At 34.0% G+C, this 13,588-nt stretch overlaps 4 protein-coding genes across 4 annotated transcripts; 2 read left to right on the top strand and 2 right to left on the bottom strand.

The window, feature by feature from the left end:
- Window positions 1-35: 35 nt before the first annotated feature.
- On the top strand, window positions 36-5,963 carry LOC128671165 (uncharacterized protein). Its single transcript, XM_053747425.2, has 4 exons — window positions 36-732; window positions 1,458-1,558; window positions 5,288-5,457; window positions 5,751-5,963. Exons 1-4 carry the CDS (start codon window positions 258-260, stop codon window positions 5,896-5,898), a joined length of 894 nt encoding a protein of 297 aa, XP_053603400.1. The 5' UTR covers window positions 36-257; the 3' UTR covers window positions 5,899-5,963.
- On the bottom strand, window positions 2,035-4,838 carry Naxd (NAD(P)HX dehydratase). Its single transcript, XM_053747424.2, has 2 exons — window positions 3,240-4,838; window positions 2,035-3,123 (listed from the first exon to the last, which is right to left on the bottom strand). The coding sequence occupies exons 1-2, from the start codon at window positions 3,453-3,455 to the stop codon at window positions 2,380-2,382; spliced, it is 960 nt and encodes a 319-aa protein (XP_053603399.1). The 5' UTR covers window positions 3,456-4,838; the 3' UTR covers window positions 2,035-2,379.
- Window positions 5,964-7,094: 1,131 nt separating the features above from the next.
- Window positions 7,095-10,519, top strand: LOC128671374 (uncharacterized protein). The gene is made up of 7 exons (XM_053747804.2): window positions 7,095-7,390; window positions 7,652-7,796; window positions 8,141-8,362; window positions 8,645-8,897; window positions 9,227-9,415; window positions 9,677-10,003; window positions 10,201-10,519. Exons 1-7 carry the CDS (start codon window positions 7,206-7,208, stop codon window positions 10,395-10,397), a joined length of 1,518 nt encoding a protein of 505 aa, XP_053603779.1. The 5' UTR covers window positions 7,095-7,205; the 3' UTR covers window positions 10,398-10,519.
- Window positions 10,409-12,993, bottom strand: LOC128671375 (uncharacterized protein). The gene is made up of 5 exons (XM_053747806.2): window positions 12,538-12,993; window positions 11,924-12,193; window positions 11,504-11,631; window positions 11,087-11,228; window positions 10,409-10,689 (listed from the first exon to the last, which is right to left on the bottom strand). Exons 1-5 carry the CDS (start codon window positions 12,626-12,628, stop codon window positions 10,517-10,519), a joined length of 804 nt encoding a protein of 267 aa, XP_053603781.1. The 5' UTR covers window positions 12,629-12,993; the 3' UTR covers window positions 10,409-10,516.
- Between the last annotated feature and the right edge of the window lie 595 nt (window positions 12,994-13,588).

Below are 13,588 nucleotides of genomic sequence, written 5' to 3'. Positions count from 1 at the left end.
AAAAGTGACATTGACTTCCGCTTCTGACATTGACATTTTTGAGCATCGTCTTCACCTACCTCTAGTTAAGTCCAGGAAGAAAGAAGGAATTATTGAAGAACGTGTATTATAGCGATAAATAGTTTAATTTATATATAATGTCATTTAATTAATCATCCCATACGTATATTAAAGTAAACACTACAACAAATTAATAGGTACCTTCAGTACAATTACGTAGGTATCTATCTACTTCACTTTCTTATTATTTTGTTATAATGTCTATAAAAATGCAAATTGAAAAGAAAAAGACGCAGGAAGAGATGCGTCGTTTAATGGCAGAACGTAAAAAGAAGGACACTAAATCAACTAAAATAGACAATCCGCTGGCTAAATATAATAACGCAGGACATCTTACCTGCATCCTTTGCAGTTCAGTGGTTAGATCCGAAAATGTTTGGACTGTACATGTGAACAGTAAACAGCATAGGGAAAATGTTGAAAAAGCAAAGAAATTGAAAGAATTAACAAACAATTTTACAGTAAGGAAAATTAAACACAAAAGTGGTAGTCCACCCAAAGATGTGCCACCCGAAAAAAAGATAAAAGGCATATTGAAAAATGCAACTCAACCAACACCAATAGTTGAAATAAAACCAAAGAATAATGCTCCACAGATTATATCTTACCACAATGAAGAAATAAAAAGATTACCTCTTAATAATGTTGTTCAACCTACAACAAGTAAATCAGGTAAAAGTTTTACATTACAGCACTAACTATTGATATCTAATGGCAAGTAGTTGAATACTAATACATACTAGCCGGAAAATGATAAATTCAGGGGGAATATGTGTGTCCACTCACTTGACATAAAACCAGATTGGATTTTTTCAAGTACTGAGGGTACTTGAAAATCTGGTACAGTATATATGCACACTAGTTAACTAAACTGTAAACCAGCATGCAGGTTTCCTCACAACTTTTTCCTGCACCCAAAGTCTATGAAAACTACTATAAATGAGTCAGATTGATATATAAACTCATGTGACACTGCTTGGATTCGAACCTGGGACCTCTTAATCACCGGACTGTCTTAACCACTGGACCACCTCCACTTATGTATGAATTGTTTCACTTTCTTCATTATATGTATATACTTGCTCCTTATTAATAAAAATATTACTCTCTGGTTAGGCTTGGATTAGGTTAGTATTCTTTTTTTGTCTTATTCTTCCAATTTCAAATACTGAAAAGAAAGTGAGGAACAAAACAAAGAATAACTATCCCAAGCCTCATCAGATTTTTTTTTTTTTTTTATAAAAAAGTAGGCCTGTTTTATGCTGAGAGTTCGAATGAAAGATTATTTTGCCAAAAAATCATATTTAAGTTTGAAGTCGTGAAATAATTAGCTATAGTAGAGGAGGCAAATTAATAGGAAAAAATACTATTTAATAATCATTATTATTTTTGTGCAGATGAGATATCAAGAGTCACTGATGAAATAGATACAAAGGTACTTCAAACAGACCAGCCTATACCTGAAGGATTTTTTGATGATCCAATACTGGATGCTAAGGTATGAAGTTTTAAATCAATTACTCCAAAATTATAAACAAAATGCACAAGCATTTACTGTCAAGACAAACTAAGTCTCGATTTTTCTATGAAAAACAAGTTGCTATGCACCTGCTGTAGTCAAAGTTTGTGTATGTGAAACACAATGTCCTAATGTGCCTGAATTAATATGAGCTTTCAACTACATACTTTTGACAACACACTATACTGCAGTTATAATCCAGTAATTACCTATTCTCCCAATTTTGTATCACAATAATGTATAGTATTTTGTACTTTTGTATCATTTTTTTGATTGGCCTGGGTCTTGGATGTTTATCTATATATGTATTTGTTATAAAATATAGTATCGTTGAGTTAGTATCCCATTACACAAGTCTCGAACTTACTTTGGGGCTAGTTCAATCTGTGTGATTTGTTGTAATTAATTTATTTATTTTTAATTTAACGTTTATTTTTTGATATACAAAAGGAGTGTAATTTTTGGATATTTTTTTTATTTTCACATTACTTAATTAACAGTGATCAGAATAGCTAAGCAGTGCATTTTGTAATAGTTTGAGTAAAAATTTACCAAAATTCTCAGTGGTGTTAATACCTATTTATATTCCTTTGTGTGTTATTCAGTATCATATATATTCGGTTTGAATTAAGTAGACCTAAATTGCACTGCCTATTGTAATCAATATTTATCTAACATCTTTAATTACATTGTTCCTTAATTCTATTGCCTTATTCCCATCACTAAACTAAACAGTGTTAAAGTTATTGTAGTCTCACGATGCCTCTTACTATATTACCCATCCAATATGTCTACGCAATTTATTTCTGTTGAAAAAGTTCTTCAAATGCTTCATGAATATTTTCAATCATATCTGTGGCCAACATACTCCTCCCCTTTGTATTAAATGATTTTTCATTACAACATCTCACAAGGCGAGAAGCTGCATAACATGACAATGAAGCTGCTGCCATTGGTTTATCATCTTTAACTATATCAATTTCTACATTATTACTCAATGTCCAATATAAAAATGTTGCAATAGAACCAGATAAAATATCTCCCTGCCCACCACACCTGCGCCCAGATCCACCAATTTCAGACTTCCATTGAATTTCAGGATTTCCACTATATATTTCATCTGAAACTCCTTTTTTAAAAACAAGTACATTTTTGCCTATTTGGTTCAACCCTGATGCTCCATTTGTCTTTGTACACAGTCTCTCAAATTCTATTTTGTTGGGTGTTAAAATGACTGGTGATGAGAAGTCTCTTATTAAATCAAGATTTTCAGTTATTAGAAACAGTCCATCAGCGTCTATGACAAGAGGTATTTTACAGTCTCTGATTGTCTTTATAAGGTCTGTAACAACTTTAAATGTGTCTGGATCTCTACCTAAGCCTGGTCCAATTACAATAGCATGCAGTCTATCAAGCCATGGAGATATCTCTGTTATTGCATTTGGTCTGTCCAACAGAGGATGTACTATTAATTCTGGACTGTAAGATTTTATAACAGTTGCTGCTGGCGTAGTACAGAATATGTGCACCAAATCAGCACCAACCTAAAAAAGATAGATTTTTCAGTTAGTAGAACATATTATGAAACTTCATTGTTTCTTATTGGTAATGACCAGAATCGTCGTGTATCCAATGCTTACTTACATAAATGTATACTCACTTTTAAAGCACTTATCCCAGCAAAATATGGAGCTCCTGTATATTCTAGAGAGCCTCCTACGATACCTATCCTTCCTGCTTGACCTTTGTGTTTGTTTGCGTCTAAAGACGGTATACAACTCTTCACAGAATTTAATAGTCTTGCGCTATCCATTGTATATGTTCTGAGTTTGATTAAATTATGGTTTAATGAATATAATAACCGAGATTTTATCATTAAATAATATTTATTTTGTTTTGTTGATGAAAACCTTAATCTAAGCTATTAACTTCTAAACATCAATGTCAAAGTCATCATAAGAAATTGTAGCTGTGTTGCCATTCTGGAGTCTACTATTATGCTATACGTTAAGCGTTTAATCGCCGTTAATTTGGGTTGAAGAAGTCGAATGTTCACTTATAGTGCACTATATTTATTTTACCGTTGAATGTATGCATTTTGCCACACGTCTACTGTAGTAAATTTGTCTTATGACACTTCCATGTTTTCTGTATTCCTTGCCATTATGAAAAGACAGGACTACTGAATTAGCCCGATTCTTGGGAAATTCTCCCTCGAATTGTTCACGTTTCGATAATTCTTGGATTTTTTTAAATCTTTCATACGAGAATTGGAAGTTCCACAAATTTCGCCCGGAATATCCAAGTAGGTACCTTAAATTCTAGATTTAGTACACTATATTAACTACACTACTGTAGCGGGAGCTAGGTGATTATGCTCGACCGCCACAAAGGGAAGATCTTCCCGCCAGGCTAGGTGTTGCGCCTGGGGAACCGTACGGCTCCGACGGTGTCATGTCGGAGGTTGTATTTATGCTTCCAATCGAAAACGCACTGTCTGCGCGGTCTAGGCTTGTTAGCTGTCCATAGTGAGTCGACCGTTGTGCCATCTGTCCGTAGTGTCCTGGATCACTTGTGTGCCTTGTTATTAGTTGCGTTTGGTCGGCTTTTTACATCTGCGCCGTTGTGCATGTGGCGTGGTAGATGTCGCCACATTACTCCTCCCCAAGACCGAAGGTCTGATGAAGTCTTGATGTGCAGTCTGTGCTTCTCGTGCGTGCCATGTTACTCGATGTCCCAGTGAGTCGGGATGCGTAGGTTGAGCTCGTAGTCTGCGGTGAGTCGAGACTGTCGTGAGCGGAATATGACTTGTTGGCACCGGTCCCTACATGGCTGCCACGCCGGTGAGTGCGCGCGTCCAGACGTGGGCTGCAGGGTGCGTCGGCGTTGATGAAGTCGTAGAGAGTTGCGGGTGCCAGAACCAGGAAGCGCGTTGCGTCGGCTGCGATGGTCCTGTAGATGCCCTTGAAGATGAGTGATGGCTTGCTGCTGCGAGTGACTGTTTGCTGCTGACTTGAGACCAATGAGGGTGTGAGGAGTGATGGTGAAGATTGGAGAGTACGACGTTGGCGATGGCTGCTTCAATCACGTCGGGTGTGATGATGACGAAGGCTGCTTTCAATCACGTCGGGTGTGATGATGACGAAGGCTGCTTTCAATCACGTCGGGGTCACCACTGTAGCGGGAGCTAGGTGATTATGCTCGACCGCCACAAAGGGAAGATCTTCCCGCCAGGCTAGGTGTTGCGCCTGGGGAACCGCACGGCTCCGACGGTGTCATGTTGGAGGTTGTATTTATGCTTCCAATCGAAAACGCACTGTCTGCGCGGTCTAGGCTTGTTAGCTGTCCATAGTGAGTCGACCGTTGTGCCATCTGTCCGTAGTGTCCTGGATCACTTGTGTGGCTTGTTATTAGTTGCGTTTGGTCGGCTTTTTACATCTGCGCCGTTGTGCATGTGGCGTGGTAGATGTCGCCACACTACTATATTCTTCATACTTTTCGTATGGAAGAATTCAATAACCCGAGAATTGTCGGAATTTCTGAGGGAGAATTTTCCAATGATCCGTTCCCGAAATCGACCACATAAAACAAGATTGCACGGTCATACTTGTTAGATTTACTAACAATATTACTTTAGGTTCTTTGTGGAAAAATCGCATCATTTATTTTGCAAATACCATTACTTATCTCTACCATACGTTTTTATAGGTAAGAAATATTGAATATAAAGATCCAGTTGAAGAAGAATGGGAAAAATTCCAAAAAGAAATAAAGGAAGAAGCTACTGCTTCTGCAGAAATAATAGCAGGCGAACAAGAAGAAGCAACGGCAGAACGTCAAATTGATGAAATAGATGAACAGATGCGCAACTGGTCCAGGTATTTATCTCTCTGTCATCCTCGCGTTATTTTTTCTTTAATATTTTCAATAATTCCCCTGTCTCATTAATGAAAACGACATCTTATCTCGATGTCTTAGAACTCAATAGCACACCAACTTCCCCAGATTTATTACGAATTTTTCATGTAAAATATTATTGGTAATATAAAAATATTAGACGCTGGCGTACTCTTATGTCAAAACTCATTTTGGGTCGCTGACCCCGTCTGTATATTAAGTAGTAAGTATTTTAGTAAATTTTTATGTGAGCACTGTATTGTATTTATTCCAGAGTTTTGGATCTTGAATTAAAAAAAGAAGAAACCAAGAAGAAGAAAATGGATATGGAGCGAATGAGTGAAGACGATATTGATGAGTCTAGTAATGAAGACGACATTGATGAATTTTTAGATTGGCGAGCTAAAAAATCTTACATTTAACCTATTGTTATTATATCTGTAATGTATTTCAGGTACTTACCTAATATATTTTCATACATGCGAAATTTTATTTTAATAATTTTATCCAGACTAGAACACATTCAATCTTTGATATACGATTTGAGCCGTTGTTATTCAGTATTCATTCATAATTTGTTGCAAACACTTGTTATATATTATATATAGTAAACGAGTGCTCACCGACGTTCAACGCTGCCGTCACGCGTCAGTTTGAGCATTTGAACTAGTATGACATACTCAGACATACTAGAGTATACTACAGTCGCTGACAACAGCACCATAGCCAGTTATCTCTTTGATGTTACTGCTGCAACATTTATTTCATGACGCAGACTCACATAGGTAAGTATAAGTATTCTAAGTCTATGTGTGAATATGATTTTGGACTGCTTGGTTACCGTCTGGTCGGTACCGTACCTACTTATAGTAGAACATTTCAGGACGCTAGGAGAGGTGGGTTACAGATGAAAGATAGCAATAAATATATTTTATATAACTACATCCCTTTCTGTCGATCCGATCGGATCGGATCCAACCAAGTCGAATCACCTGTATTGAATGATATGTGTGCACGCATACTCGTGAAATGTATACGCGTAACGCCTACCATTTCGTTTTCATAGCAAGCGAAAGACATTAATAGTTCGTCATAGCACGAATCTTGTCAAAAACCACGGAATTAGTAGGTACTTACTCATAGTACCTACTGATTCCATGTCAAAAACATTGTAATGTTCTTATATAATATCTGTGGCAATTTTACGTATACACCATGGAATTAGTAGGTACTTCCATGGAATTAGTAGGTACTCGTTGTACGAAGAACGTACTAAATCCATGGGTACTACCACTAATTCCTTGGTATACTACAGATATAAGAACAATGTAATGTTCTTATAACTGAGTGAGTGTTTTCCACACTAAGAAAATTTGTTCTTATATTAATATATAAGAACAAATTTTCTTACTGTTAACATTACATTGTTCTTATATCTGTGAATATGAATAACTAGTATTCCCGGTGAGTAAGTACATGTTCTAATATCTGTGAGGAAGTCGGACTCTAGCACACAGGTTGGTGAATGGGCTTCTTAGATTATTGTGCTGCCATCAGCAAAAAAATTAAAATTGCTATGTCATTGACATGAATGACAATGACATTTTGTGTTTGACATTGTCCATGTTGTTTGGGAAAAAATTCTCCTGAACTTTCTGAATTCTCAGCAAAACATTTTTTCAAGTTTAGTTTCTTAATAAATAATCAAGATTTATCAAAAAACAAAACAATGGCTAATGACGAGACACAGTTATACCAGCAATTTTTAGAAAGATTACAACGACAGGATCATGTTCCGGCTGCTCTGACCGAAATTAAAAATTTGTTTGAATTTAAACCTGCTAGTGAAGTTGTGCCTGCTATTCGTAGTGCTGGAATAACAAAAATTGTCAATTGCTTGAATATTTCTGATAGGTATGTTATACATTTGTATTATTTTGTCTTATTGAAATATAAATGCTTTATGCAAATCTATCTATACATATAAAAAAAACTATAAAGTTCGACAGTTTCTATCTTGCCTTTAGAACTTCTACTCCGACTGAAAGATATTTTTTGTGCCTAATAGCTACATTGTTAGGCTATTCGTAATCTCGAAGTTCCCTTTTATGGAAAGCAGGAGAGCACTGCTAAATTAATAAAAAATGAACATGGCAAAACATATTTTATTTTCAGAGCTCAAGTAGACTTGACCTGTGAAGTTTTAAAAATTTGCTTTGACAAATTTGATGTTGGAGATGTGATCAAGATTTACACTGGCCATATTATGTATCTACTGAGACATGAAAAATCATGTGTCCGAAGACTTGCAATTGATGAAGTGAGATATATTTTATTTAGTTAATTATAAAAACAATGAGGAAATAGTTGAGATATGACAAGATACATCGATTATTCAATAGGAGTGTAGCCCTAGGATACAGCTAGAATCAAAATATTCTTTGTTCTATTTATCTACTGAAAATGATATTTGTCTCCCATTTATACTTACCCCAAAGAAGGTATTTATGCAAATAGGAGGACTTATTTGCATAAATGACATAATGTTTTCTTGTTTATATTATTGAGCTTTACCTAAAAATTAAAACTTCATCCTTATTGAGTCAGTACTTTTCTGTCCACTGTATTTTATGAAATAAAAAAAAATTAACTTATTTTTTCCAGGTATATAAATGTGTTACATCTGACCCTGCATTGTTACCAGTACCTCAATACATAGATGTGTATGTAGCTGTTGCACAAATGGTAGCAGACACTGATATAACAGTGGCTAACAGAGCTATACTGATCACCTCAAATTTACCATTTGAAGCATATCCTAAAGCATTGAGTGAAATGAAAATAGCTTTAGATGACTCTGTTAGCAGCAAATGTAATGCATATGAGGTAAGTTATTTATTCTGGTACTTTCATATTTTCATTATATTACCAACAGTACATAGTACTTATATAAAATAGCCGAGAAAGTTCTATTCATAAGTTTTATATCAATGTGTACCTTAGTGATCTTATGTGGATCTTGCAACATCTTTTAATAATAAATTGAAGGACAAAAATTGAATGTATGAGTGTTAGTTAGCTAGAATGGGGATAAATTGAGCTTTGTGTAAATCAACCTTCAAAGCATTTAAAAAAAATTAAAGTTATAATATCTATTTTCATTTCCAGGTGGTTGTCAATATTTCTTGCAAATCAGTTGAATTATTCAAAATATGTATAGATTTAGGTTACTATGACTTTATGTTAGCTGAACTAAACACAGATGATGTTTTGTATCAAATGAACATATTGGAGCTTCTGTCCACCTTGGCTGTCAAACCACATGGTATCAACTATCTTGTGAAAAATGGCGCCCTTCAGAAGATAGCTGAGTTGATTGCAGATTTGCCCAACAATCCGTTAGGTGGATTATTGACGCCTGGTAAGACCTCAAAAAACAATCATAATAAAGATTGATACTTATAAAAGAATAAATTGTTTTCAACATGCTGAGATTTAACTGTAATTCTGTCATATCAAGTACTTAGGTACTAAAAAAGAAGTAAAAAAAAAAAAAATTCTCATGAATTGCATCATATACATTTCTTTGATGATTTCTTTTAAGCTAAAAATAATAATAAACATTCAGAATCCCTTTTGAAAATTAAGTGTAATTTATATTTATACTGCTTTAATAATGTCTCAGCAATAACTTGATAATATAAGGGATTATTTTATTTGATTCAACAAAATGATTTTTGTTATTTGTAGGTTACATGAAATTCTTTGGTTGTATTGCTCATCACTATCCAAAGGAAATTTTTGAGAAGTATCCAGTGTTATTGGATACTTTATTTGAGTCCTTACAATCCGGAGATCAATCTACTTTGCCTGTAGTTATAGACACATTAGGGTTTGTGGGATGCACTATTGAAGGAAAATTATGTCTGGCAGCACAAGGTATGTATGTACATGTAATAATAATTACCATACAATATCGCCAATTATTTCTTATATTGAGCATAACCTATCTGCCACTAGATGGCAGTATTAATATTAATAATAGATGCCTTTAGGAGACTTTAATAAAATTTGACACCAGTGTTAGCATTCAATATGATGATGATAGAGTATAACTTCTCCATTATTTCTTATGTAGCAAACAATATGTAATCACATTGTTTCAGGAAAAACAATCAAAAATTTTCATTTATTTTTCAGGTAGTAAATTCACACAAGCTGTTGATAAGGTTGCACAATTAATTCGAAATAGTACCAATGACATAAAAGAACGAGCTTTATATTGCTTTGCCAATCTTATAAGTGTGGACAAGGATCCAAAGGCCCCAAGAGGCGGCCCCATTGACCATAGAGTCACTCTAATGACGAGAGAATGGTTCAGAGTTCTGAGCACGCGCCCTGCGTCTATGGAGACATTGTTTGGTATTTGCAAGAATCCCTTCCCTGATATAAGATTAGCTGCTTTCACATTGCTGAATGCAGTTTGCCAACATCAATGGGGTGAAGAATTAGTGGCGAGAGAAGCAGGTAATTTAAATCAACATTTATATATTTTATTGCACAGTGTAACTGGATCAATGTAGCACCATTTACTTTCCGTGCTATTGTTCCATGGATCCAACTCAATTTTCTTTTATTTTCCATTGAGTCTGGCTAGAATCACATGTTAGACAACAAGAAAAAGAACGGCAGAATATCTTCATTTCAATTTGTTTTTGTTCCAGGATTTGTAGAATATTTATTAGACAGAACTATTGATCACACAAAAAAATCCAAAGAGGCAAAATTTGATATTATTAAGAGGCTTTCGAAGTCTCCAGCATTTGATTCTAATATCCTTCAAAGACTTCAAACTTACGTGGAACAAGGTCCATTTTATTCAGACACAACAATGCAAGTGGCAATGGAAGAAGGAGATTGAAACAGTAAAGGTTTAAATATAAATACTATTTTATTGACCAATATTGTGAAATGAGAATGTTGGTTTAACATTAATTTCAAATGTATTTGTTATTATATAATGAAAATTATTTTAAAAAATTACTTCCTTCTTTTATTTTTAGTCACAGTTTCAGATTTTGCAGCTGCCTTTCGTTTGGTGGCTTTAGGTTTTTTATTAGAGTATTTAGCAGCTAGACCATCGAGGAATGAATCCACTTGTTGAGCTCTAGACTCCTGCTTTTGTCGTATCATCAGTTCAAGGCTGTTTTGTTCTGAAATGGTATCAAAATGTTATTTTATTAAACTTGTAATTTTAAAGTGCACTTGTATTAATATGCAAAAAATCAGCAAAATTCTGACTGATGTGAAATAGTACCTGTGAAGGTTAAGTTCTGAATAGATTGATTGATATGGATCTACATGATATAATAAAACAAAATGTTGTAAATAAACTTCTAGTTTAGAATGTGCTTCGTCACTTATAAATTCGCAGAATGTCAAAAAATGTCAAACTCGCAAAGTCCAGTTCTAACTGGACATTCTTCAAATTGTACATTTTCTGCAAAAATGCTAGAATGGACATTTCAGCATGGATAGAAAATCTCTTGTGTCAATAGGGTAAAAATAAGTACTTGAATAGTTAAGTGGTATGGTAACATTCCAACATACCAGATCCTAAGCCTAGTTCGGCTTTTTCTTCTTCAGCTTCCTTTGACTCACGATTTTCTTTTGCGATTCTCCGTTGTCGTTTCTTTTCTGGTTCATGTGTAAATATTTTATAAGCTGGTATCTCTTTATCCTCAATCATTTTCTAAAAATAAAGAAAAATACTCATAATGATTTGTGGTAGTTTTCTCCATTCAAGGATTAAATTTGTTGATGGGACATTTGTTAAACTATACATACATTAATACACTCATAAGCTTTAAAGTTTAGCTTAAGTTTTATGTATTATATTTTCAGTAGGATAGGTAACTTCTGGATCAATTAATTTGATTTTGTAAATATACTTAACAGCAAAATCGCAGCTTTGAATACAAACTCGATTTCCAAGTAAGGTTATTTAAATTGTCTATTTACACATACATTGATTATTTCTCTGATACGTGGTTCATTTTCAGTTCTTGCAAATTGAACATGGTCAGCGATATAGTCCATGTCACCTTTTCCAGCCAAATATGCTTGTTTAATATCCGTTTTCTCTTGTTCTGAACCTGCAAGAAATATGCAATAATATTTATATATAGAAAATCATTTGCGCAGATTTGATTAGTATTATTTTTCCTGTGGCTTTGCCTTTGTATGAATTTCCCACAAGACTCATTTCAAGCAAGACTGATGAAGTAGATAAGCTTGTAAATGGTCAACATAGCTCCCTTTTGCATTTATAAGTTGATATCTAATCTATTCATTACATACCTATTTGCAGTAGAAAGTGCTAGACAAAATAAATAGCAAAGCAATATTACGAAGTGTACTCAAATAATGCATTGAAAAAGAGATTACCAGTATATTCTTTTTCATAAGCTTTGATATCATCAATGGTGATTTTTTTGAACAACATTCGCCAGTATACCACCCAATCACGTTCCGCCAGTTCTGAATCGTCATCATCAACACTTTTGGTCTCATCGTATCGGGCTCTTTTTTCTTTATCAGTTAGAATTGAGTGGACACTTCCCAAGACTTTAAACTTTTCAGTGGCTTCTAATTTTTCCTCTTCTTCTACCCGATCTGGGTGAACTTTCAAAGATAATCTGTGATAGGCTTTCTTAACTGAAAATTGTAAAGTCAAATAATTATAATATTTTTTTATCTACCTACTTATACAGTTGCAATGAACACACTTTAAAATTTGTCTAAGTAGATATAAACATATTGAGTATGACTTTGCATTAATTTTATACATAGCCAATGTTGGAGTTCTGGTTTTTAACAGTCTTTATAACAGATTTTCGTTTTAAATTAAGGGGGTTTTAACAATAATGGAAGTGTGAATTAAGTGGAGTGTCTTGGGACAACTTAAAATAAAAAAAAATATTGATTGGATTTTTTTCGCTCACTAAACTTTCTATCTAATTTCTATACCTTCGCATAGTACGAATAGAATAGCTCCTTACCTTCCTTATCGGTTGACTTCTCAGAAATTCCCAAAACTTCATACAAGTTTGTTGTTTTGAAATATTCTTCACATAGTTGTAGGAGACCCATTATAGTAATACGTTTTACAAACAAATGGTATACTTGATTATTTTTAATATTCAAATACTTTCCAAACGTACAATGACAATAGTAAACAAAATTCTAATTACCTTGTCTGTACTATAAAATAATATTTACCTACGCAAAAATTACAAAGAGAAACATACCCTATGATTGTACAATTAATAATTTGTAATTTTGGAAAGCAAGCAAGCTTTATCTGTCTTTATAATCCGATATTTATTTATTCATTGCACGCCACTTGGGACGATTTGCTTAGTTGGGTTGGGTTAGTTAAAACAAGGGAAAGCAAGCCGAAGAACGGTGATTTCGGCGCCAACGCCATCCAATTGACTTGACATTATATCACTGTCAATACGCTGACATATGTGCTAATGTCACTGTCATATATTTTTTTTACACTATTCTTATATTGGCAAAGCAAGTTATAGTATTGTACAAGTAGATGGCGCTAGAATCTTTATATATATAAACGCCCATTCATTTGCCGTCCAAATCGGTGATACACTTTTAAATGTAGTCATAAAAAGCTATAGACTCCATGGTATCTTATATATTTCGCTCTTACAAGAAATATATGTGCATGTGAGAAATACTTAAAATGAAACTAGAAAGAACAAAGCGCTGACATCTTTTATCCCTCTTCACCGTCTAATCTGGCACTTTATATAAGATTAATTGAATTAATCGCATTGTACTGTTTTGATTACATCTTGAGATGAGTTGAAAAAAAATAGGTTTCCAAATTTAAATTATATTATATTATATTATATTAAGTTATATTATATTATATTAGAACAAATCACACAGATTGAGCTAGCCCCAAAGTAAGTTCGAGACTTGTGTTATGGGATACTAACTCAACGATACTATATTTTATAACATATACATATATAGATAAACATCCAAGACCCGGGCCAATCAGAAAAAGATCATTTTCCATCATGA

The sequence above is a fragment of the Plodia interpunctella genome, chromosome 7, assembly GCF_027563975.2.
Source record: "Plodia interpunctella isolate USDA-ARS_2022_Savannah chromosome 7, ilPloInte3.2, whole genome shotgun sequence".
Lineage (NCBI taxonomy): Eukaryota > Metazoa > Arthropoda > Insecta > Lepidoptera > Pyralidae > Plodia > Plodia interpunctella.
Note: the sequence above shows the minus strand (reverse complement) of the source record. Positions and strands in the feature narration are given on the sequence as shown.

Bases quoted from the DNA above. Each gene is read 5' to 3' on its own strand.
- LOC128671165 (XM_053747425.2), top strand. From the start codon at position 258: ATGTCTATAAAAATGCAAATTGAAAAGAAAAAGACGCAGGAAGAGATG. The intron at 733-1,457 runs GTAAAAGTTTTA...ATTTTTGTGCAG, and splicing joins ACCTACAACAAGTAAATCAG to ATGAGATATCAAGAGTCACT. The intron at 1,559-5,287 runs GTATGAAGTTTT...ACGTTTTTATAG, and splicing joins ATCCAATACTGGATGCTAAG to GTAAGAAATATTGAATATAA.
- Naxd (XM_053747424.2), bottom strand. From the start codon at position 3,455: ATGATAAAATCTCGGTTATTATATTCATTAAACCATAATTTAATCAAA. The intron at 3,124-3,239 runs GTGAGTATACAT...TATCTTTTTTAG, and splicing joins CTGGGATAAGTGCTTTAAAA to GTTGGTGCTGATTTGGTGCA.
- LOC128671374 (XM_053747804.2), top strand. From the start codon at position 7,206: ATGGCTAATGACGAGACACAGTTATACCAGCAATTTTTAGAAAGATTA. The intron at 7,797-8,140 runs GTGAGATATATT...TATTTTTTCCAG, and splicing joins GAAGACTTGCAATTGATGAA to GTATATAAATGTGTTACATC. The intron at 8,898-9,226 runs GTAAGACCTCAA...TGTTATTTGTAG, and splicing joins AGGTGGATTATTGACGCCTG to GTTACATGAAATTCTTTGGT.
- LOC128671375 (XM_053747806.2), bottom strand. From the start codon at position 12,628: ATGGGTCTCCTACAACTATGTGAAGAATATTTCAAAACAACAAACTTG. The intron at 12,194-12,537 runs GTAAGGAGCTAT...TACAATTTTCAG, and splicing joins GAAGTCAACCGATAAGGAAG to TTAAGAAAGCCTATCACAGA. The intron at 11,632-11,923 runs GTAATCTCTTTT...TATTTCTTGCAG, and splicing joins TTATGAAAAAGAATATACTG to GTTCAGAACAAGAGAAAACG.